Source organism: Rhinopithecus bieti, unplaced genomic scaffold (assembly GCF_001698545.2).
Source record: "Rhinopithecus bieti isolate Rb0 unplaced genomic scaffold, ASM169854v2 scaffold_79532, whole genome shotgun sequence".
Lineage (NCBI taxonomy): Eukaryota > Metazoa > Chordata > Mammalia > Primates > Cercopithecidae > Rhinopithecus > Rhinopithecus bieti.
In genome coordinates, this window is record NW_016830370.1 from 244,081 (window position 1) to 266,759 (window position 22,679).

The window sequence follows — 22,679 nt, forward strand, 5'->3', positions numbered from 1 at the left end:
GTCGGGCATCATGTTCCTGTAGCTACAGACTCTGTTAGAAACGTGGCTCATCAGCGAACAATTCCCTCCTCTTTTGTCTGAAAATGTGTTTTGCCTTTTTTTTTTTTTTTTTTTTTTTTTTTTTTGGTAGAAGATAGAGTCTCGCTCTGTCGCTCAGGCTGGAGTGTGGTGGTGCGATCTCAGATCACTGCAATCTCCACCTCCTGGGTTCACGCCATTCTCCTGCCTCAGCCTCCCGAGTAGCTGGGATTACAGGCACCCACCACCACGCCCAGCTGACTTTTTGTATTTTTAGTAGAGATGGGGTTTCACCATGGTGGCCAGGCTGGTCTCGAACTCCAGACATCGTAATTCACCCGCCTCACCCTCCCAGAGTGCTGGGATTACAGGCGTGAGCCGCCACGGCCTGTTCTTTAAAAAAAGGTTTTTAGTTCCTTTCTCTCTGCTTCTGTTTGGATGCCATCTGCTGACTTTGAGCCCGTGCTTTCAAGCTCCCGATCCTTTTCTTGCTGTTAGCTTCGTCCAGGGAGCTCCATTTCAGAGGGATGTTTTCGTTCTGGAATTTCTGTGTGGTTCTTTATAGAGCTGCCATTCATCTTCAAGAATCCTCCATTTTTCTGCTGTTTACATCAACACTTGCTGTCATCTCTGAGCATGTTTATAGTAGTTATTTAGGAGCTTTTGCTGGCTGATTCCAGCCTTGGTCATCTGCGGGTCTGTCCGCCTCTAGTGTTTTGTTCTAATTAGAAGCCACATCTTCCTACTTCTTCACTTGCATCATCATAATTTCTTATCATAAGCCAGACATCGTATGGAAAAGAATGGCAGAGACTAAAGTGAAGAATCATCTCGCCCCAACAGCCACTGCTCTCCTGTGTCAGGTGTGGCCGGTGCTGGCCTGCGGCTCTAGCTGGTTTTCGCCACCGGCAGCCCGACTCCCTGGGGCTTTCTGTTTAGCACAGTGGGAAACAGCGTCTTTTCTGCTTTCTGCGCTGTGGGAGGTGCCTTTCTCTGTGTCTGCCTATCTCCCTTCCTTCCTCCCTCTCCTGCCCATTCGGTGGGATCCCTGGCAGGGGGTGCTGACAGACGGGGGCTGTTCCTGCATCTGGGGAGCTGCCCAGGTACTCCAGCTGTGACTGACCTCGGAACTGCTGCTCCCACCTCCGCCTGCTGAGCCCTCCTCCCCGGACCGTTGCCTCCTGCAGCAGCCTTGTCCCTGAGGATGAAAGGAGCCGCCATGTTTCTTCTCGTAGAACAGGCGCCTCCCTTTCTAGGATGTAGTGTGTTTAGACGGTCCTCAGTTCTTCTGACTGGCCTCCCAGCCTCCCCCAGGCTGTTCCCAAGTGACTGGGGGTCCCCTGGGCGTTTGGGCCACGTCCGGCCGCCCTGTCTGCCTGGCGGTCTAGTCTCCTTGGCTCTCAGGCCGCCGCCGCCGTGGGCCCCTCGCACACGTTGTTCCAGCTCTCCGGCTCCCTTCCCATCCCCTCATGTCTCCAGCAAGCTTGGTCTTCTCAGGGAGGCCTGCCCTGGCTGTCGCCTTTGAAACTGTGCCCGCTTCCCACCTGCCCCAGTGCCCAGCCTGCTTCCTTCCTGTGCAGCGGTTCTCTCTGAGGCGATACAGGAGACACCGCATTGGTGGGCTTGGGTTCCTGTGTCCTTTGCGGCCGTGCTGTTGGCTCGCGGTGGGCGCATGCGCCCTGCGAACGCTTCCCCGGGGAGGAGCCGGCCAGACGTAGTGGCTCTGGCTCCATGGCTCCTGTGCTGGGGCCCACGCCAGCCTTGGACTGCTGGGGTCGGGGCAGGCACGTCTGCCCGGGATGGCTTTCTCTGCCACTCCACTCGAAGGGGACAGGACGTGAGCCCAGCGGGGCCTCCCTGGTGTGGAAGGTTCCCTCCTGCCCCCTTTGCCGTCTCCACCTAGTCGTGGCTGGAATTGAGATGCCGGAGACATCGATGGGTGGACCGGAAAGCAGGCCAGTGGAGGGACCTGGGCACGTAGGGCGTGTGTGGGGTGAGTGGAGACCCGCTGATGGTCCATTTGACACTGAGTGGTTCATGTCACGTCCTGTGGACAGGCTGCAGGGGGGGTGTGGCTGGCGGCTGGTGTGGGCCGAGGGGCTCATGCACCCTTTCCACCCCTGTGCACAGCCTCTGCTTTGGCAGTGGGCGCATTGGGAGCAGACACCTCGTGTGGAGACACCTCGCGCCGGCACCTTGGCTTGACCACAGCTGGTGTCCTCCTTGGCAGATGGTCAAACTGAGGCACAGAGGCCACTCCGACCCTGGCTGTCGGGGCCGGCCTCCCAGCCACGGGTGAGCGAGGGTCTCACACTGTGTCCTGACACCACCAGGTCGCGTGGGGCAGGCAGTGGCGCTGCGGGCCAAGGCCTTCGGCTTCAACGTGCTCTTCTACGACCCTTACCTGTCGGACGGCGTGGAGCGGGCGCTGGGGCTGCAGCGGGTCAGCACCCTGCAGGACCTGCTTTTCCACAGCGACTGCGTGAGCCTGCACTGCGGCCTCAACGAGCACAACCACCACCTCATCAACGACTTCACCGTCAAGCAGGTGCGTGGAGCCGGGGGCACAGTGCTCTCCTTCTGCGGGGCAGGCACAGGTGGGGGTGTCAGGAAGGTCCCTCCCAGCAGCCACCTGCACCTGCACGACACCCTGCCTTCAGTGAGCCACATGGCGGCAGTGCCACCCTGTCTGCCCAGACAGCGTTTTCCATGTTCTGAGTTCTACCCAGGATGCCTGAAATACTCTCTGGACAAGACAGAACCACATACCTGTGAATCCTAAATTCCCCTGAAGCTCTTGCCACTCTCACAGTGGAGATGATGCAGCCACCTGGGGGCGCTGGGCCGGTCCTTCTGACTTCCGTGCTGTGCTGCCAAGTTCAGGTTTCACATCTGCAGCTGGAGAGGGCTGTGCTCAGGTCGGCCTCTGCCTCAGCGCAGCTCAGAGCGCAGCCTCAGCACGTGTTTCCCTTGAGTGGGCGGAGCTGGGGACGGCTGCCTCCCGCTGGCTGTAGGCCTTTCAGAGAGTCACTATGTGTGCACAGTGATGTGTGTGTATGTGGGCAAGTGTGTGTGGGTGCCTGTGTCTGCCTGTTTGAGCTTGTATGTATGTGCATGTGTGTACACACGTGTCAGAGGCCACCCACCCACTCTAGCTGTCCCAGCAGCCTGTAGCCGCAAGGAGGATGAAGCCAGGTGCCCGCCTCCCCTTCCTTTGTTCACAGAGCCAGTGGATTTGGAGCCTTCTAGTGGACAGGGTATGGCACGTGGATGCTGGTCAGAGCCCTGCCATCCCTGAGGACCTTGGGTGTGAGGCTGCAATGGGCAGCAACTCACCAAAGAAAAGCCACCATGACCCACCCAGCTGCCAGCCAAGCAGTGTGGCTGGGTGGGCTTCCTTGGAATGAAATGGGGCGTTGCAGGAAAGCCTTGGCCACGAAGCTGACAGGGAGCCACCGCAAGGGCCTTTTGCAAAAATGCATGAAAAGCGAGCCTGTCCAGAGACTCTGCTGCAGGCCCCGCTGGGGTTGGAGTCAAAGACCACGCCTCAGAGTAGACGGCCCTGGGCTTTGTCATCCCAGGGAGTCCCACCTCGTGGGCCGAAGCCCTGTTGGGGGAGGCTGGGCTGGAGGGGACCCAGAAAAGGGATACCACAGGGGGACCAAGCCAGGAGCCCCCACCCAGTCCTCAGCTCAGGGCTTGGGCAGGAGCATAGAGCTCTCTAGGAGGTGTGGGGCCGTGCAGGTCTGCACAGGACCGAACCTCAGCCAGTTTGCCAGGGCCGCGGTGCAGCACGTCTGAGGCCTTACGTCCTAGCACCCTAGTGAGCCCAGGGTGGGCCTGGGCTGGGAAGGGGCCAGGGAGCTGGGCCTCTCCAGCAGCGTGTGTGACCACCTTGCTTCCCTGGCCGCTCGCTCTGCGCGGATCCCTGACTGGGCCTGTCCTGTCCTCATGTCTTCCAGATGAGACAAGGGGCCTTCCTGGTGAACACGGCCCGGGGCGGCCTGGTGGACGAGAAGGCGCTGGCCCAGGCTCTGAAGGAGGGCCGGATCCGCGGCGCGGCCCTGGACGTGCACGAGTCGGAACCCTTCAGGTGCCCTCACGGCCAGTGTCACCCCCTGCTCTTCCCTGCCCACCATCCTGCCGGTCTTGACCTCCAGATGGCGCCTCTGCCAGGCCGGGCACTTGCTTGTACTCAGGCCTCTCGCTGGCTGGCACGGGGGAGTTTGCTGTCCACTGTGGGGTGAGGACGGAGCCATGGGCTCCAGGCCTGTCTCGCCTCGGTCCTGTGAGGGCTACTCGTCCTCCTCAGCCCCTCTTTGGGCAGGGCTCCCCACCAGCCAGGAGAGAGTGAGGCCCCAATATCCGTAAGTGGCCCCCACAGGCCCTGGCCATGGAGTCATGGCGTCATGTCCAGACCTGCAATCCCTGCAGCGCCCTGGGACCCCAGGCAGCCCTGGGTTGGATGTTCAGCCACAGGAGGAGACACCCCACAGGGGCAGTACCAGCCTGCAGCTCCTGGGGCTAAAGGACCTTCGGCCGGGAGGGGCCAGGCCAGCATGTCCCCCCATCAGGGCTCCTCCCCCAAGGGGCTTGGAGATTAAATCCCTTGGGCTCCCACACCCGCTGCTCTCAGGGGCCCCTGGTGTGTCTGATGGTCCCGGGGCTGAGCTCTTGCGCTCAGCCTGCCTGCCGAGTGGAGCGGGGCCGTGGGGTCTGTGGTTGACAGGCAGGGCCCCCCACAGGGGGTTCCAGTGCCCAGCCACTTCCCCCTCCGCACCCAGCCACAGCACTCGGGCTGCACTGACCATGCTGTGCTGTTCCCAGCTTTAGCCAGGGCCCCCTGAAGGATGCACCCAATCTTATCTGCACCCCCCACGCTGCGTGGTACAGCGAGCAGGCGTCCATCGAGATGCGAGAGGAGGCGGCACGGGAGATCCGCAGAGCCATCACAGGTGGGCCTGGGGGACCCTTCCTGCCAGTCCCAGGCCTGGCTCATGGGCTCGCATCCGCCCGGCAGCCAGGCCCGTGCTCGTGCCTTCCCCATGCGCAGCTCAGGGCCCATGGCTGCTTTCCCCACTGCACGCGCCTATCAGGGACCTCCTAAGGCCAAAGTCAGGTTGAGCCTGGGGTCGTCTACCACAAGGCTGGGAAGTTGCTGGGCTGAGCAGACAGGTCTCTCAGCAAACTGGGCACATGCTCTGGGCTGGGGATCCCCACGCTGCGAGGGTGCTGGTGCCCTGAGAGACAGGACTCTGCCATGCCTTAGGAGCCCCGGGGCTGAGAGGGAGGAGCACACTGCCGAGAGCCCTACAGCCCGTGTCTTCAACCCAGTGGGCCACGCTCCTGGGGCCCCCTCAGAGCCACAGCTATTCCTCCCTCCTGCGTCTCCTAGGCCGGATCCCAGACAGCCTGAAGAACTGTGTCAACAAGGACCATCTGACGGCGGCCACCCACTGGGCCAGCATGGACCCTGCTGTCGTGCACCCTGAGCTCAACGGGGCCGCCTATAGGTGAGCAGGCCCGCTGGCCCGGAACAGCCACCAGGAGGGCCCGAGGCTTCCCCAGGATCCCAGCACAGCCCCTGGCGGGAGGGGCGGCGTCTCCACTGACTGACCTGGAGGATCTGGGTGGAACTGGTAAGGCCTACCTCACCCGAAAGGCCCGTAAGAACCAGGGCCTCTTGGAAGGAACCTGGGCTGGGGTGGTCTTCAGGACCCAGTGCACACAGGACTACTGTGGGCACGGGGCCTGTGGGAGGTGGGGGCTTCGGTTGAGGCGAAGACCTCATGTTCAGGTTGCCTAGAGACACCAGGGCTCCCCTCCCCTGCCCTGAGAAGTAGCCCCCGTAGGCGGGAGCGTCCGTGCAGAGGTGAGATCCTCACCCTGACTGCTGGTCCTCCTGGAGCCACCCCCTCGGTGCTGCCGACGCTATGAGGACAGGTGGGGCCCGGTCAGGCTGCCTGTAGGTGGGCCTCACGGACGGACCCTCTCCCAGCAGGTACCCTCCAGGCGTGGTGGGCGTGGCCCCCACTGGCATCCCAGCTGCTGTGGAAGGTATCGTCCCCAGCGCCATGTCCCTGTCCCATGGCCTGCCCCCTGTGGCCCACCCACCCCATGCCCCTTCTCCTGGCCAAACTGTCAAGCCCGAGGCAGATAGAGACCACGCCAGTGACCAGTTGTAGCCCGGGAGGAGCTCTCCAGCCTCAGCGCCTGGGCAGAGGGCCCAGAAACCCTCGGACCAGAGTGTGTGGAGGAGGTGCCTGTGTGGCGGCCCTGGCACTGCAGAGACTGGTCCGGGCTGTCAGGAGGCGGGAGGGGGCAGCGCTGGGCCTCGTGTCGCTTGTCGTCCGTCCTGTGGGCGCTCTGCCCTGTGTCCTTCGCGTTCCTCGTTAAGCAGAAGAAGTCAGTAGTTATTCTCCCATGAACGTTCTTGTCTGTGTACAGTTTTTAGAACATTACAAAGGATCTGTTTGCTTAGCTGTCAACAAAAAGAAAACCTGAAGGAGCATTCGGAAGTCAATTTGAGGGTTTTTTTGTTTTGTTTTTTGTTTTTTTTTTTTTTTTTTTGTATGTTGGAACGTGCCCCAGAATGAGGCAGTTGGCAAACTTCTCAGGACAATGAATCCTTCCCGTTTTCTTTTATGCCACACAGTGCATTGTTTTTTCTACCTGCTTGTCTTATTTTAGAATAATTTAGAAAACAAAACAAAGGCTGTTTTTCCTAATTTTGGCATGAACCCCCTCCTTGTTCCAAATGAAGACGGCATCACAAAGCAGCTCCAAAAGGAAAAGCTTGGGCGGTGCCCAGCGTGCCCGCTGCCCATCGACATCTGTCCTGGGGATGTGGAGGGTGGCAGCGTCCCCGCCTGCACCAGTGCCGTCCTGCTGATGTGGTAGGCTAGCAATATTTTGGTTAAAATCATGTTTGTGACTGTAACCATTTGTATGAATTATTTTAAAGAAATAAAAATCCCGAAAGAACCAGTTTGCCTAGCATTTGTTCTAGTGGCTTTCTCTCATGAGGACACGGGTGAGCCTCAGTCCTGCCTCTGGTGACCTCCAGGGCCTAGCTCAGCCTCTCGGAAGTAGGCAGCCTAAGAAAGACTCAGAGACGGTGCAGTGGCAGGTTGGGCGGTGGTCTCTGTGTGTACCGGGCCTGTCCCTCTGCCCACTGGCTCTGTGGGATGCTGTAGGGTCCTGGCTTGGAGGTGGCCTGCCCGAAGTGCCCCTGTGGGAGGGAAGCAGGGTGCCAGGCCGAGCCTGCCCCAGTGCCCACCCCCTCCCTTCTTGGCATACCTCCCGCAGGCCGGCCTGTGACCTGGGAAGACTGGGGGCCACAGGAGGAGGAAGGAAAGCACATGTCAGGACTGAGGAAGTTCCCCAGACCATGGGTCACCCAGCCTACAGAAATGTGCAAAAAAGCCAAAAGGGGTCGCGCTTCACCTTAGCCCACAGCTGGGCTGGATGTTCAGCCGCAGGAGGAGACCCCCGCAGGGGTAGTATCGGCCTGCGGCTGATCCTGAAAACCGTTTACTGGCGTCCTTTTCGAAATCCCAGCCTCCTGGTTTCTCAGAGCTTCTTTGGGGAGCTTGGTCTGTGCACATCAGCAGAGTCCCAGCTCGTTTATGAGCGTACGTTAACTTTGATACCACATCTCCAAGTGAAAAAATACCGCAGAAACCCCAGAGGAGCGTTTCCAGGTAAACTCCTGCAGGCGGGTCCAGGTAGCACAAGGAGGGGCTGCAGCGGGTGCTAGGGGAACCCGGGTCCCCTCGGGACGTCCCCATCCCAAGCCTTTCCCTGCGTGCAGATGGGTTCTCCTGCCACCCCAAGCGTCCAGACCCTGCAGTGTCAGCCCCCAAGTGTCAGCCTCCCCTTGCTCCTGGCCCCATCTAAAGCAGAAGCAGAGGGGAGGCAGCTGCCTTTGGCGGGGGTGCCCCCTCCTACCTGGCTCTGCACCCCAGTGCCACAGAGGTCTCTTGGGTATGGGCAGTGGCTCCTGGTCTTGAGACCCACACCAAGGGCAGCCCCGCCTCATGACAGGCCTCTTGCTCCCTGCCGCCAGCCCATCTCTGACCTGTCTGGGGCTCATCCTGGAGCCCCTGGGTCGCTAAGGGAGGTGGCTTGGGCGGGGTGGGAAGGGTGGGTTCTGAACACAGTTAAAGAGCCAGCCCTGGTTTCGCCGACGTGGGCATGGGTGTGAGGAGGGGCAGCCAAGCTGACTTCAAGTGTCTGGGCTGCAGGCTGGAGCTGATGTTTTCTGATATCGCTGGTGCGGGCTGCAGAGGTGTCAGTAGGAAGACCAGGAGTTCCATGCTGACCGCTGGCTCCAGCCTCTGCACAGGCAAGCCCTGGGCTGGGTCACTGGGCCCTGGTCAGCCCCCATGGCAGCCGAGGGTGGGGCTGGCCTCTGGCAGGGTAGGCCGCCCTCCCAGCTCCAGCTGGAGACAGGCCCCGCCCCGAGAGGCAGCCAGGCACCGGGAACTAGCTCTGGACACAGGCCTGGAGGCTCCCACTCAGCTGGCCTCATTGTTTCCATGTTTCCAAGTAGAAGGGTTGGGGCAGGAATAGAACACCTCCAAAGGCTGTCCGTGGTGTGAGACTGGCGGCCAGGGAGCCGGGACGCTGAAGTGTGACTGAGTCTGGGATATAAGGGACAGAGAGCTGTCAGAAAAGTGTTCTGAGCCTCGAAATGAACCTCCCCTTGGTGCCACCTCGGGGGAGTCACCCCACCCAGCAAGACTTGCAAGATTGATTTTCCAGCAAAAAACAACGCCCAGCAAGGGTGCGGGGTAGCAGGAGGTGGGTGGGGGGGGGGCCTCAGCCTCAGTTTCCTGGCCTGTGAAATGGGCAGCACTGTTTATCTCCCTAGAGGTTGGTATTAGACTGGAGGTTGTGCCAAAACCTAACATGAAATAAGGTTTGCATGTTGGAAGGGAAGAGATAAGCCGCTGGTATTTGCTGACAAGCATCTGTGTACAAGACTCAAGAAAATCAGCCAAAGCCTGCAGCTAACCCTGGGACTGGCCAGGTGGCCTCACAGGAGCGCCTGTGGTGCCCGCCAACTGTCCCGCCCAACCTGGGGCAGAAGCAAACAGAAGTTGCAGACAGTGGGTGCCCTGTGACAGGACACGTCCTGCTCTGTCCTTACGACGCAGGGTCTGGCCCACTCGCCTGATTCCACAGTGAGTGGGCACAGTGGTCAGAACCTGGTCCCAGCCGCTGGCACCCGGCTGGTAAAGACCGTGGGAGTAACTGGGGCCACCAACCGTGGTGAACGGTGAGGCCGCCAGATGACGAGATGGGCTGTGCTTGCGGGCGGCGGGCTGTTAATGTCGTCAAATAATACATGCCCTTTAAATACATTTTACCAAGTGCTAGAGACGTTCATCACCACCCCAGGCAAAATTTCAACTGCTTACGTTGAACAGATTGAACAATTTTATCCTCAAATTTATATGCAGCAACGAAGGTCTATTAATTTGGGCTCATAAAACTCAGGCATATTGAAGAGGAAACAGCCACCGGCAGCCTGGTTCTGACACCAGGGACTCCGGGGCAGGGACTGGGCCCGCTGGCTTGGCGTGCGCTTGCGTGCAGGTGTGTGGGTGTCTGCCTGGTGGGCAGGCATGTGCATGTGCGTCTGTGTGAACTGGACGTGTGATCAAGAACACAGGTCCTGGGCTTCCCCCTCATGGGTGAAACAAGAGCTGCCGTATGCCAGCCTTGGAGGCCCCTGAGCTCAGACAGCAGAGGCACAGGCCATTGACGCGTTGGCACCGTGGCCAGAGTCCGTTCAAGAAAGGTGGGCCAGAGTCCGTTCAAGAAAGGCGCTACTGCGCCTCAGTGGGGAACTCTCCTGTGCCTGCTGATGAATGCCCCGGCTCTGGTCTCCTGTAGACCTCTGCCTGGGCACGGGAGCAAGGGGAGGCTGCAGGTAGCTCCGGGGGCCTGGGCAGGAAGTTGGGAGGATCGGGACAGTCCTTCCGGGGTGACCCAAGCAGGGCACAGAGTAGGGGGAGCCAGGCTCTTCGGGGCCCCACCCCATCCTGCCTTCTCTCCCCACTGTGGGTCCAGAACTTGCCCCACAGAGGCCGGAAAGCACCCACCACCCCACCCCTAGCTGCTCTCAGCCAGAGCCCAGCTGGACTTGCAGGATGGATTTTCCAGCAAAAAACAACAGCAGAGAAGCCCAAGCGAGGCCCAGCTGCACACGCCCTCCCAGGCCCCCCCCCACAGCCGGCACTCCCTGCAGCAAAGAAAACCATCTGGCCACTGGGCCCTGAGCCCGGTGCCCGCAGGAGGACCTCTGCCCCGCTGTGCAGCTCTGCTCCCCAGGCTGGCCCCAGGCCTCTCCTGGCCTGACCCGCTCTGCCTGGCATCAAACCCCAGCAGGAACGGGGTGACCCAGCCAGGGCGTGGGTCGAGTTGGTGTTCTCCAGCCCCTCTGAGCACCAGCACCTGGTGAGTCTACCTCTGCTTCCCCAAGCCCTTGACCGCTGCCCTGGACAGCCTCAGCCGCCCCCTGACCCGACCTTCACACAGCAGCCAAGGGCTTCCCATGTAGAGTCCGAAAACATCCCTGTCAGGCAGGACGTGCGACTTGAACAATATAAGGTTAGGCGCATCTGTAAACGCAGCGCAGTCGGACCCTCTGGCGCCGTCTGTAAGCGCGGCTCCTGGAAACACCGGCTCTTCCGGGCGGCCTCTGTGCTGCCCTTTCTTTTTTAAACCAGTTACCGGCGCCATTGGTCAGTGGTAGCAGCGTCTGTAGGATCCCACTGTGGTGGGCTCACCACTCACTCTCCAGGTCCCTGACGCAAGCTGCCTCCAGCCGGGGGTGCCCAGTAGGTGGGACACCAGGGACAGCCAGGGCCAGGGCTATGGACGCTGGTGGGATGAAGGGTGTGGGAGGAGTCAGACTCACCCACATCCCTCCCAGCCCCTGCAGGTGTCTGGGCCTCCAGCCTCCACCCCCTCTGTGCAGTGGGCAGTCACACCTGGTGGAGCCCGGCTGCCTACCCAGAGAGCAGGTTCTGAGCAGCAGCCCTGGTATCCCAGGTCAGCCTCTTCCCAGCCCCACACTCACCTGACAGTGCCTCCCCGGCACTGCCCTGCACTTCCCCACACCTGCCCACACAACTCCAGCCCCCTCCACGTGCCCTCCACCCACCCCTCACCTGCTCAGACCTAACCCCATCCACCCCCAATTGACACCATCCACCCCCACCTACCTCCAACTGCCCCACATCTGCCCCACTGCCTCTTCTCCTGTCCCCATCTTCCCCCACTCTCCATGTGTCTCCCACCTGTCCCCTCACCTGCTCACACCTGTCTGCCCCTCACCTGTCCACTCGTGGTCAAAGCCACCTGCTTTTACACCCACCCCACACCTGGGGTTCACCTTGAACTGGGGTTTGTTCTCTGCTGCTGGTGGGGCACCCTGGCTCTTCTGCCCCTTGAGGGAGACCTCGCAGGGCAAGGCTGCCTCCCCACCAGGAGCCTCAGGTCCTGCCTCCCCACTCCACTTGCAGAGCTGAGTCTGGAGAGGCTCCTTCTATTCCAAGAGTCCCACTCAGCCCGCTGGGTCCCCGTGCCCCGAGGAGCTGCTGCTCTTGCTGGGCGCCTCAGCCCTCCCACAGGGGACACATCTGTCCTGGAGAGACCACCTAGGGACGCATTTGCTGCCCTGGGCCCTCCGGGTCACTCCCTCTTCTCGTCTGTCGCAGCATAGCCCTCTGGCCCCACAACCTGGGCTGCCAGCCTCCACTGCCCTGGCAGAGCAGTGGTGGGGCCAGACCAAGGGCTGACAACCCCCAGTCCAGTCAGCTCAGCCTAGGCCCACGGTCAGCCCAGGGGATCTGGGGGCTGCAGCCGGGTGAGTGAGTGGCACCGCAGACCCCGGGCAGGGTCCTCTCCAGTCCTGGGTGCCCTGAGAGGCGGCTGGGGTCCGGTGGCTGCCTGCTGGCTCCCGTGGGGGCACACAGGGACTCATGAGGAGCAGTGAGGGGGGCAGCCTTCTGCTCATGGCCCCAGGTCAGCCTTGGGTAGGGCAGGGTCACCCTGACAGCCCTCAGCCCAGTGCCAGGGGAGGAGTCCAGGAAGAAGCCCACCCTGGAAATGCAAACCCAATGCTGGGTGTAGCCTCCTCCCAAAAGCTGCGCCCCCACCATGCTGGCCGTGGCCTCCTCCCCAAAACTCTGCTCCCCACCAGACTGGGCGTGGCCTCCTCCCCAAAGCTCCACCCCCACCATGCTGGGTGTGGCCTCCTCCCAAAGTTCCGCCCCTACCCCCCCAACTCTCTAGTCAGGATGGGGGCCTGGAGGGAGACAGAGGCCAGGAGGCAGCCAGGGGAGCTGGGGGTGGGCATCAGGGGTGGAGCATGGCTTCCTGCGGCCCCAATCCCCAGGCCCAAGCAAGAAGGTCTCAGGGGCCCCTTCTGGACCTTCTTGCCCATCCAAGCTGAGGGTCCCAGTTTGTCGGCCGAGGGCCTGCACAGCTTCAGGGGTGAGAGGGGCCCCTGGTGGGACCTGGGCAGGTGTTTGTGGGTGGGTCATCTGAGTGAGGGAGCCGGGGCGGGCCTGGAGGCCCTGGGGCTGTGGAGACGCTGGCATCTCCCCTGATCAACACCAAGTGATGCCCCTCCCTGGGCCTCCACCCGCCCCGAGGCTGCCACAGGCACTGCTGGCAAAAGCCTCAGATGCTTGGGCTGGCGGCAGGGAGGGCCAGGCGGTTCCAATGGGGCCTCTGCGGACAGGGTTGCAGGAAGCCAGGATCCTCGTTTTTTTGAGACGGAGTCTNGTCTCGGCCTCCCAAAGTGCTGGGATTACAGGCTTGAGCCACCGCGCCCAGCCAGGATCCTCGTTTTTAACCCTGAGTCCAGCACCCCTGCAGGGCCCCCCAGGTGCTGGGCACGGCTCTCCCTGGACAAAGCCCACAGCTCCACGGGTGCCAGCTGCAGTTCTAGTAAAGATGTGGACACGAAAACCGAGGGGCAGGGTTTGCCCCCAGATACAGCTGCTCCGAGGAGGCCCCAGCTCGAAGGTGCCTCCTCCATGCCCAGCGCAGGCATCGAGACTCAGCCAGCCCCACCTCCTGTGTCCAGGAACCCCGGGCATGGCCTCTTCCCCAGGACCTCAGCTGGGTGCTGTCTCCACCCACAGCCAGTTCCTCTCCATGTGCCCCCAGGGCCCTGCCCTGTGCAGAGTCCAGGCAGCATTACGGGGAGGGCATGGCGAGGGCACAGGGAGGGGACAGCCTCAGCCACAGGGACAGGCCAGGCCTCACAGCCAAGAGCCCCAGGAGGAGCTGCACGCACACAGCTGGAGGGAGACTCTGCAGCTGAGCACAGCCTGCTGCAACTCCTCATAGATTTGGAAAATTGATTCGAAGGCAGCGGTGAGTTTAGGAGGGTGGCTGTGCACAAAATTCAGCGTCAAGAATCAGCATCTTTCAAATTCAAGCACTTCTGGTTAGGAGAGACGATGAAGAAAGAGAAGGCACCATTCTCAACAGCAACAAAAATTGTAAATTTCTAGGAGCAAACAGCGGGCAGATCTATACCTGTTATAGAGGGTCTGAGGCCTGACCGAGGACCGCAGACCAGCAACAAGCCCGGTCTGTCCTGGGCGTCACGAGGCGCCATGCCCCATGCTAGCTGGCTGCCACGGGGCGGCCAATTAAAACACCAGAGAACCCTGAAACCAGGTAGATTGATTGTGAAGTTAACGTGGAAAAATAAGTAAGAAAACTAAGGAAATTCTGGAACAAAAGATCCACGAGGGAACTGTTGGCACTAGGCTTTAACACACACCAGAGGCTGCACCTGGTCAGCCCTGTGTGGAGCTGGTACGTGGGGCGGTCCCAGTAACAAGATGAACGGGGAACACACTGGCATTACAGACACGCTAAAAGGGACGTTTTTGAATCAGTGAGGGGCTGTGGTCAGATCAACAGTGCAAAGCCCCCTCCTGGGTCTGTATCCTTTAGACAGTCAGGGCCCGTCTAATATTCTAGGGACTCCTGCACATCAGGCTGAGGTCATGGCATCATACAGTAGCATTTCTCTGCATTTCTGGCTAATGACTGAGCGAAGGGATGTGCATCGGCTCCAGGGTGAGGTAGTGAAAAACCAATGTGCTAAAGAACTCTTACAGTTCAGCAATGCAAAGATAAACAACTGAGTTTAAAAATGGGCAAAGGAGGCCGGGCGCGGTGGCTCACACCTGTAATCCCAGCACTTTGGGAGGCCGAGCTGGGTGGCTCATTTGAGGTCAGGAGTTTGAGACCAGCCTGGCCAACACGGTGAAACCACATCTCTACTACAAATACAAAAATTAGCTGGGTGTGGTGGTGCACGCCTATAATCCCAGCTACTCAGGAAGCAGAGGCAAGAGAATTGCTTGAACCTGGGGGGCAGAGGTTGCAGTGAGCCGAGATCGTGCCACTGCACTCCAGCCTGGGCAACACAGCGAGACTCTAACTCAAAAAAAAAAAAAAAGGGGGGGGGGCAAAAGAATTTGAATAGATGTTTTTTTCAAATAATGTATGCCACCAGCCAACAAGCTCATGACAAGCTGCTTAACACCATTAGCCACCAGGAAAATGCAAATAAAAACCACATGAGACCGCACCTCACACCCACTGGGATGGCTGGAACCGAAAGCATCACGGGTATCAGGGCAGAGATGCGGGAACCTCACATGTGGCTGTTCTGTTCTTCAAAGTGTGAAGCCGAATTCCATGTGACCCAGCAGTCCCACTCCTGGGAACACGTCCCTGAGAATCAGAAACGTGTCCACACAAAACCTTATCCACAAATGTTCCTAGTAGCATTATTCACAATAGCCCCAAGGTGGGCACAGCCTACATGTCCATTGGCTGAGGGACAGATGAGCACATTGTGGCCTGGCCCCACACTGTTCTTCACCCGTAAAAAGGAACAAAGCTCTGGCCCATGCTCCAAAGTAGATGAACCTCGCAAACATTTGCTAAGTGAAGGTCAGACATGGACGGCCACATATCACATGAGACCATTTATGTCAAATGTCTGGAACGGGCAGGTCCATGGTGACACAGAGTAGACTCCTGGCTGCCTGGGTCTGGGGGTGAGGGCACAGCTGTGGGAAAACAGGAAGGGTCTTAGTCCATCCCCACTGCTGTAATAAAACACCTCAGACTGGGTAATTTACAAACAACAGAAATTTATTTCCTGTAGTTCTCAAGCTGGGGAGTCCAAGATCCAGGCACTGGCAGGCTGGGGTCTGCTGAGGGCAGCTCCGATGGCATATCCAGCCTCACATGGCAGAACTCGGAGGAAAAACAGCCAAGCTAGTTCCTTCCAGAAGGGCCCTGAGGGCAGAATCATGGCAAGGGACGGGCCTCTGGGGCACCTTTGGGACCACAAAGCTCACTGCCTGCCTGGGTCTCCCCAGATCCTGGCCCAGCCCTCCTTGGCTGCCCCCGCCATGGCTCAGGCAAGCGCAGGTGCAGCTCCACCTGTTGCTCCTGAAGGCGCATGCGGTGGGCCTTGGTGGCATCCACGCGGTACTGACCCTGCAAGTGACGGCGGCCTCCACCCAGATTTCAAAGGATGTTGCTGACAGTCTTGGGGCCCGGGCAGAGGCTCATCGTTGGGGCAGAGCTGCCTCAGAATCCCCAGCGGGGCAATGCCCAATGAAGCCGAGGCGAGGGGGTGGGGGTTGCCTCCAAGACCCCAGGACTGCAGGGCCACCAGTGACCAACCACAGCCTGGGAGAGTGGCAGGCAGGAGACTCCAACCCCCACGCCCTGAGTGGGCTGAGCCCAGCAAAGCTGTGGGGGCCCAGCCCTGCCCCGTGTGTCTGGAAGGTGGGCAGGGAGTCCAAGATCATCCCGTTCATGTCTCCTATGAGTCCTGTCCCTCTAGAGAACGCTGACTCATACGATTTTGTATGTGAGAGGGGGGAGTACTGGGCCCTGCATGCAGTGCTGTGGTTGGAATGCTTGCATCCTCTAAAGCTCAGGCGGATACTTAGACCCCAGGCAGTGCCAGGAGGTGGGGCCTGATGGGCGGTGTCTGATCCACTCACGAGGCAGAGCCCTTGTGACTAAAGCCACTATGAAAAGGGCTTGTGGGGCAGGCCCACCCTCCAGCCGGTGAGGATGCCGCCTGCGAGGGACCGTCCTGGAAGAGGAGAACCCGACATGGCCCTGCTGGGACCTTGGCCTCCAGACTGGGAGGCAGGAAGTCTCTGTTGATAAAGCGCTGTCTGGCGTTCTGTTGTGGCCGCACTCAAACCGCGGCGGGGAGCGGCTGCTAACAGGCACAGGACGTCTTCTGCGGATGATAAACGTGTTCCGGAATGAGATGAGTGGGAATGGTTGCACAACTTCGTGAATGTACTAAAAACCACTGAATTGTACACTGTAAAGGGTGACTTGTGTGCATGTAAATTTCATCTCAACGAAGCTGTTTTGCAGGAGCCAGGTGACGCGCTGTGAGGGCCACGCCCCAAGAAGGCAGCACTGGCCGGGCGCGTGGCTCACACCTGCAATCCCAGCACTTTGGGAGGCTGAGGCGGGTGGATCACGAGGTCAGGAGATCGAGACCATCCTGGCTAACACAGTGAAACCCCGTCTCTACTAAAATAGAAAAACTAGCCGGGCGTGGTGGCGGGCACCTGTAGTCCCAGCTACTTGGGAGACTGAGGCAGGAGAATGGCGTGAACCTGGGAGGCAGAGCTTGCAGTGAACCAAGATCGTGCCACTGCACTCCAGCCTGGGTGAGAGCGAGACTCCGTCTCAAAAAAAAAACAAAAACAAAAATTAGCTGGGTGTGGTGGTGGGCGCCTATAATTCCAGCTACTTGGGAGGCTGAGGCAGGATGATGGCCTGAACCCAGGAGGCGGAGCTTGCAGTGAGCCGAGATCAGGCCACTGCACTCCAGCCTGGGCAACAGAGCGAGACTCTGTCTCAAAAAAAAAAAAAAAAGAAGGCAGCACCAGAAAACCAGAAACTGTGCTGGGTCCTCAGGGCGGCAGGCGCTCCCAGGGTGCAGATGGGGTGAAGGCAGCCTTCTCTGCGGTCACATGTGTGTAACGGCACCTTCTCTCTCAGGGCCTCCTCCCTCCCTGCGTGGTTTGGGGGCTATTCTTGTGTCTGATAGCACAGACGCCCTGGTCACAAACACCTGCCTGCATTGCTGACCACAGGCCTGGCCTGGAGAAACCCGCACCCTCTTCAGGGAAGACAGCAAGGGGCTTGGCAGTGCCTGAAGCCAGTGGGCTGGGGACTCACAGCTGGGACACTCAGGGCGGGCAGGGCAGGCATGTGGCCCCAGCATGGCACAGGCACAGGTGGCAAAGCTCATCCCCTCTTTGTGCACTGGGCCACATTACTGCGGGGGGACAGGGCTGGAGGAGCTGGGGGCACGCGTGCGGATTTGGCCTGGCAAGGAATCTCGGGTCCTGCCTGGCTGTGGGGGTGACTGCAGAGCCACATGGGCAGGGCACATTCATGGGCCCCACCAGGCCAACATCGTCAGGGTGAGAAGGGGAAGGGCCAGAAAGCCTCAGCCCAGACCAGGTATGGTGGGAACAGTCCACACAGGAGGTGCCAGAACCGTCTAGAAGGCCCTGGCACACAGGTCTGCTGCAGCAGAGCCGGGAGGGCACGGGGGTGCGCATGTCCAGGGCAGAGGAACCACGTGGGGCTCAGTCAGCAGTCGGGGTCAGGCCTGGTTGGTGGCACTGAGGATCCTGAAGGCTTGGCCCCACCTCCGGGAGCTGGGCTTCCTCCACATGGTCACAGCAAAGGTAGGGACCAGAGGGGGCCAGAGACATGGGGGGCTGCACCCCACCCTCTCCTCACTGCTCCCCTCCCCCTTACCACCCTGTCCAGTGATGTCCGCGCAGATGGGAGGGTTGTGAGGGGCGTCCACACCTGGCCTGCAGTGGCTGCCCGGCTTCCTGCTAGGGAGATGGGGCCGGTACTGATGGGGAACAGCTGTTGTGTGGGCAGCCAGAGGAAACCACGTTCCCACGGGGTGAGCTCATGGTTTACGCGTTCCCCGCCAGATCCATAACATCCTGGAGGCAGAAGCGCAGAGGCTGAGCCTGCCCCTACCTCCGCTGAGCCTCCCCTGCTCTGATACAAGGGCCGCTCAGCCATCCTCACTCAGCCTGCACCTCCTGTCCTGAAGCTCCCTCCTCCCTCCGCGTGCTCCCCCTGTCATTTACTCCCCAGCCCCGACCCACCCTGCTCACCCCTGAAGCTTCTCTGGGTCCTGGACTCCACTCTGCAGGCTGGATGCCTTCTCAACTGTCCGTGGCGCCTGCCTGGTCTCTGGGGTGTTGAGTGAGGGGTGACCAGGAAGAACGTGTTGGAGACAGTGGACAGGGAAGCGTCTCTGTCTCTCACCCCTTAACTCACAGCAGCCCCACTGGGCGGGCACAACCATCACTGCAGCCGCAGATGTAGAAATTGAGGCACACAGACGCGATGTGGCTGCCCCTGTCTGGTAACTGGGGGCCGGGATTGGAGCCTGGGTCCGAGCTGCCTGTTTTTTCTTTCCTAGGCCGTGCACCTTTCTCCTGGGATAACTGGAGGTGATTTCATTGAACCTGGAGGCTGGGCTTCAGGCTGGCAGGAGCGGCTCCCGGCTGGGCCTTCTCCGTGGCTCTGCTCCCCGCTCTCCTTGCTTGAGCGGTGGGGGCCCTGCGTCCTCTCACGCCCACCCCCACCTTTCTTGCCAAATTGTCGGAGGCTTTTGTCACGTGGAGACACTGTTCCTGCCAGCTCTGGCCCCTTCTCCTGCGATGGCATTGCCTGTCCCTGCCTCAGCAAGCCCATCTTCCAGCCAAGCCAGGCCCTGACCAAGGGCTAACCATGGAGCGCACATGGCAACATGGGCCATGTCTCACATGTGGTCTTGGAAAACATGGCCTCTACTCTCCTGCCCCTGCCCTGGCCCCTCCTGCCAGCTGGATGTGGGCATTTCTGCACCCATTGGAACCCCGCAGCCAGGAAAGATGCCTGGAAGGCTAGAGGAGAGGCGTGATTGGGGGACCCCATGTGTGATGACAGAGCAGCCCACCGAGCCGTTCTCAGCCACCATGTGGGAGAGAAATGATGCTCCATCGAGTTCCCCATGCCCGGAGCTGCTCCTTACAGCATCCTAACCTTCACCCCAACTACTCAGTTGCCATGGCAAATGGAATATTTTGGCTCTTTTTTTTCTTTAATTCCCAAGTGATTATTGCTAGAGGAGTGAGAAGTTACTAATTTTTGTATATTCATCTTGTATTAAATGTTTTTTACTGATTTGTAATTTTAATTTTTTTTGAGATGGAGTTTCACTCTTCCGGCCTGGGCTGCAGTGCAGTGGTGCGATTTCGGCTCACTGCAACCTCCGCCCATGGGTTCAAGAGAATCTCACGCCTCAGCCCCCCAAGTAGCTGGTATTACAGGCATGCACCACCATGCCCAGCTAATTTTGTGTTTTTAGTAGAGACAGGGTTTCACTATGTTGGTCAGGCTGGTCTCAAACTCCCGACCTCAGGTGATCCGCCCACCTCGGCCTCCCAAAGTGTTGGGATTACACGCGTGAGCCACCGCACCTGGCCTGATTTTAATTTTAAATGAGGGGCAGAGGCATAACTAGGTTTACAATCATGTCATCAATAGAATAAATTATCTTATTTTTTCTGATGTTTGTGCCATTTATTTGGTTTTCTTATTAAGTTTGCCAGAACCTCCTAGAAAATGCTGGACAATTATTACAGCAGCAGGTCCCCCGAGTCGACCCTGGATTTGTGACATTTGTGTTTTCCACATAGAATGATCTTGGCCATTGTGAACACAGACTTTTGCACTTTTTTCTATTTTACTAGAAATAGAGCTTTTATTCATAACGATTGCTGAATTTGGTCAATTTTCTTTTCAGTACCTGTCGATAGGGTTCTCTGAATTTTCTGTGCTAATTGGCTAATGAAATGATGTCTCTGATTGCTGGGCTGCCCTCGTAAGCCTGGCCTTCATCTGCTTGGCCATAACATGATGCCATGGAAGCTGCGTTGGGTCCTATTTGCTGTTCTCTTGTGTAGAATCCGCTGACGCTGTGTTGAGTCCTATTTGCTATTCTGTTAGATTTTTTTGCATCTTCTGAAAGTGATATTTGTCTATGGTTTTCTCTTTTTGTTCCACATCAGGTTTTTGAATTAAATTATCCTGGTTTCATGAGATGAATTACAGAGTTTTCCATCCTTTCATGTCTTGGGAAGGTTAAAGTAACCCTGGGATGACTTTCTTTCCATGGAAGGTGAGGTCATCGTCAGCTGCGGACATCTGCTCCTGGAGCCTCCTTTCCTGGCTCAGCTGTTGCCCTCTCCAGCTCCTTGTGCTCATCTCCGCATGGTGCCGCTTGTCCAGAGTCATTCTGGACTTTACACCCAGGACAACATGGTCTGCTGCTGCAGGTTTCCAAGCAGCTGCCCCGGCCGAGTGGGCTGTCTCATCATTTCTCCAGCCTCTTCCATACTGTGGTCTCCTTCTTCCTAATCGTGTGTGGGTTTTTCTATTTCAATGTACATAAATTCTAAATATAGTCATTTATTTATTTAGTTTTCATTTTTGTGGTTTTTTTCTTTTGGAAACAGAGTCTCACTTTATCACCCAGGCTGGAGTGCAGGGTCACGATGTCAGTTCACTGCAGCCTCTGCCTCTCAGGTTCAAGTAATTGTTCTGCCTTAGCCTCCCGAGTAGCTGGGACTATAGGCGCACACCACCACGCCCGGCTAGTTTGTGTATTTTTGCAAATACAGGGTTTTACTGTATTGGCCAGGATGGTCTCAAACTCCAGGCCTCAAGCAATCCGCCCACCTCTGCTTCCCAAAGTGTGGGCATTATAGGCATGAGCCACCGTGCCCAGCCTAGGCAGTCATTTCTTGATGCAGCTTTTGGGCTGGGCAAGGGGATTTTATTTTATTTATTTCAGAAAAACAATCATTTCTCCTTTTTACTTATTTGTTTTCTACTTCATTAATTTCTGGCTTTATCTTCATAATTCTCCCTACTTTTTAAAATGCACTTTCTTGTTCTCATTTTAGATTCTTAGGATGGCACAAAGTCCCTCTCGTTTATTTTTTCCTCTAAAAAACAAGAGCTGTGCTGGGGGCTCTGGGCGCTGCATTAGCTGAGTCCTCAGCGCTGGATCAATATTTATGGTTTCTTGGCTTTTCAGAGAGCGCACATTCAGATTTAATATCCTGTTTTACCCAAGGGCTACCTGGGAGTGTGTTGGTTTCTAAGTTTTGGGGGGAAGAGGTGGCACTTTCCATTATTTATTTTACAATATTTGGATAATAGTATCATTTAAATTATTCTACTTTTTAGTTCCTTGAGGTTTTCTTTGCAACCAATACACAACAGACATGGACTTACCGGAAGCTGGAATGTTTGGAAGCTCTGTTTCCTGTGAGGAACGTACAGAAACGCTGTTTCCTGTGAGGAACATGAGCATGACCATCCATATCGATCTGTCTGCATTTTTCTGTCGCCACTAGACCTAATTACAGAGAGAGAGACACGGAGGGAGCTCCTGTGACCCTCAATTCCCCTCATCGCGTCCCCTTCCAGTTGGCTTTCCGAGTTTAGCTCCCATGTTGTTTGGCTCATGGAGGTTTATGTCTTCTACCTCAGTCATCGTCCCCCCCTCCCCCCCGGTGTGCCCACCCGCACGTGCTGACGTCACAGGCCCCACTCAGCCCCGCTTCCTCTCCCCTTGGCCTCACCTTGATGTCAGGGGGGTGTCCTCTGCTCCCACTCATGGGCAGTGGCTGGCTTCCTTCCAGTACTTTCTCTGGATAATGCATATGGATGACATATCTTCTAGTGTCTGCTGTGGTGCTTACTGGTGACATTTCTGGCCTGGTGTGGGATGCCTGGGATGGAGCCGTCTCCCTGGTGACCGTGGATGACGTTTCACTGTCCCCTGCTTCTGGTGGCACAGATGAGAACTCCAGGCCTCGTGCTCTCTCTGTTGGCACACACGTCTTCCCTCCACGCTGGCTGCACACCTGCCTATGGGGTTTCTGCAGGAGAGGAGACAGCCAGAGGCCCAAGTGGGGTGTGTGGCAGGCAGGCAGCAACCCTGGTCACCGTGGCAGCCTCTGCCTTGTGTCTCAGCAGCAACCCTGGTCACCACAGCAGCCTCTGCCCTGCGTCTCGCCAGCAACCCTGGTCACTGTGGCGGCCTCTGCCTTGCATCTCAACAGCAACCCTGGTCACCGTGGCGGCCTCTGCTCTGCTTCTCAGCGCTGCCTGGTGTGACCCCCAGGGTCTTGGTCGGTATGAGGCCACACAGCTCACGTACACTTCCCCTAGCTGCTTTCATGGCAGAGATGAGAGGTCCCCATGGAGCTCACATGGCCCCTAGAGACTTGCAGACCCTTGTGCTGTCAGACAGAGAAGGCTGAGGTTTAGAGAGTCACAGTCACCTTCTTGAAGATGCACAGCCATGAGTGAAGAAGCTGGGATTTCTCCTGGTCTCTCTGACCCTGGAACATGTGGCCTCTGGGTGTGCCCAGTAAGAGATGTTAAAGAAGGGCCTCCCCTATGAGCCCTGACTGAGGGGGGCACCAGGCACCCCATCAGTGTGCTTTGTGGTTCACAGAGGAGAA

General features: G+C 58.3%; 1 protein-coding gene across 1 annotated transcript in view; it reads left to right on the forward strand.

Moving 5' to 3' along the window:
* The window catches only part of CTBP1 (C-terminal binding protein 1), a 35,131-nt gene extending 28,126 nt beyond the window's left edge, over positions 1-7,005 (forward strand). Inside the window, 6 exon segments of the mRNA XM_017865400.1 lie at positions 1,610-2,011; positions 2,352-2,566; positions 3,981-4,111; positions 4,846-4,973; positions 5,414-5,531; positions 6,020-7,005. Of these exon segments, the coding sequence (XP_017720889.1) occupies positions 1,610-2,011; positions 2,352-2,566; positions 3,981-4,111; positions 4,846-4,973; positions 5,414-5,531; positions 6,020-6,203 (1,178 nt within the window). The 3' untranslated portion in view covers positions 6,204-7,005.
* The last annotated feature ends 15,674 nt before the right edge of the window (positions 7,006-22,679 follow it).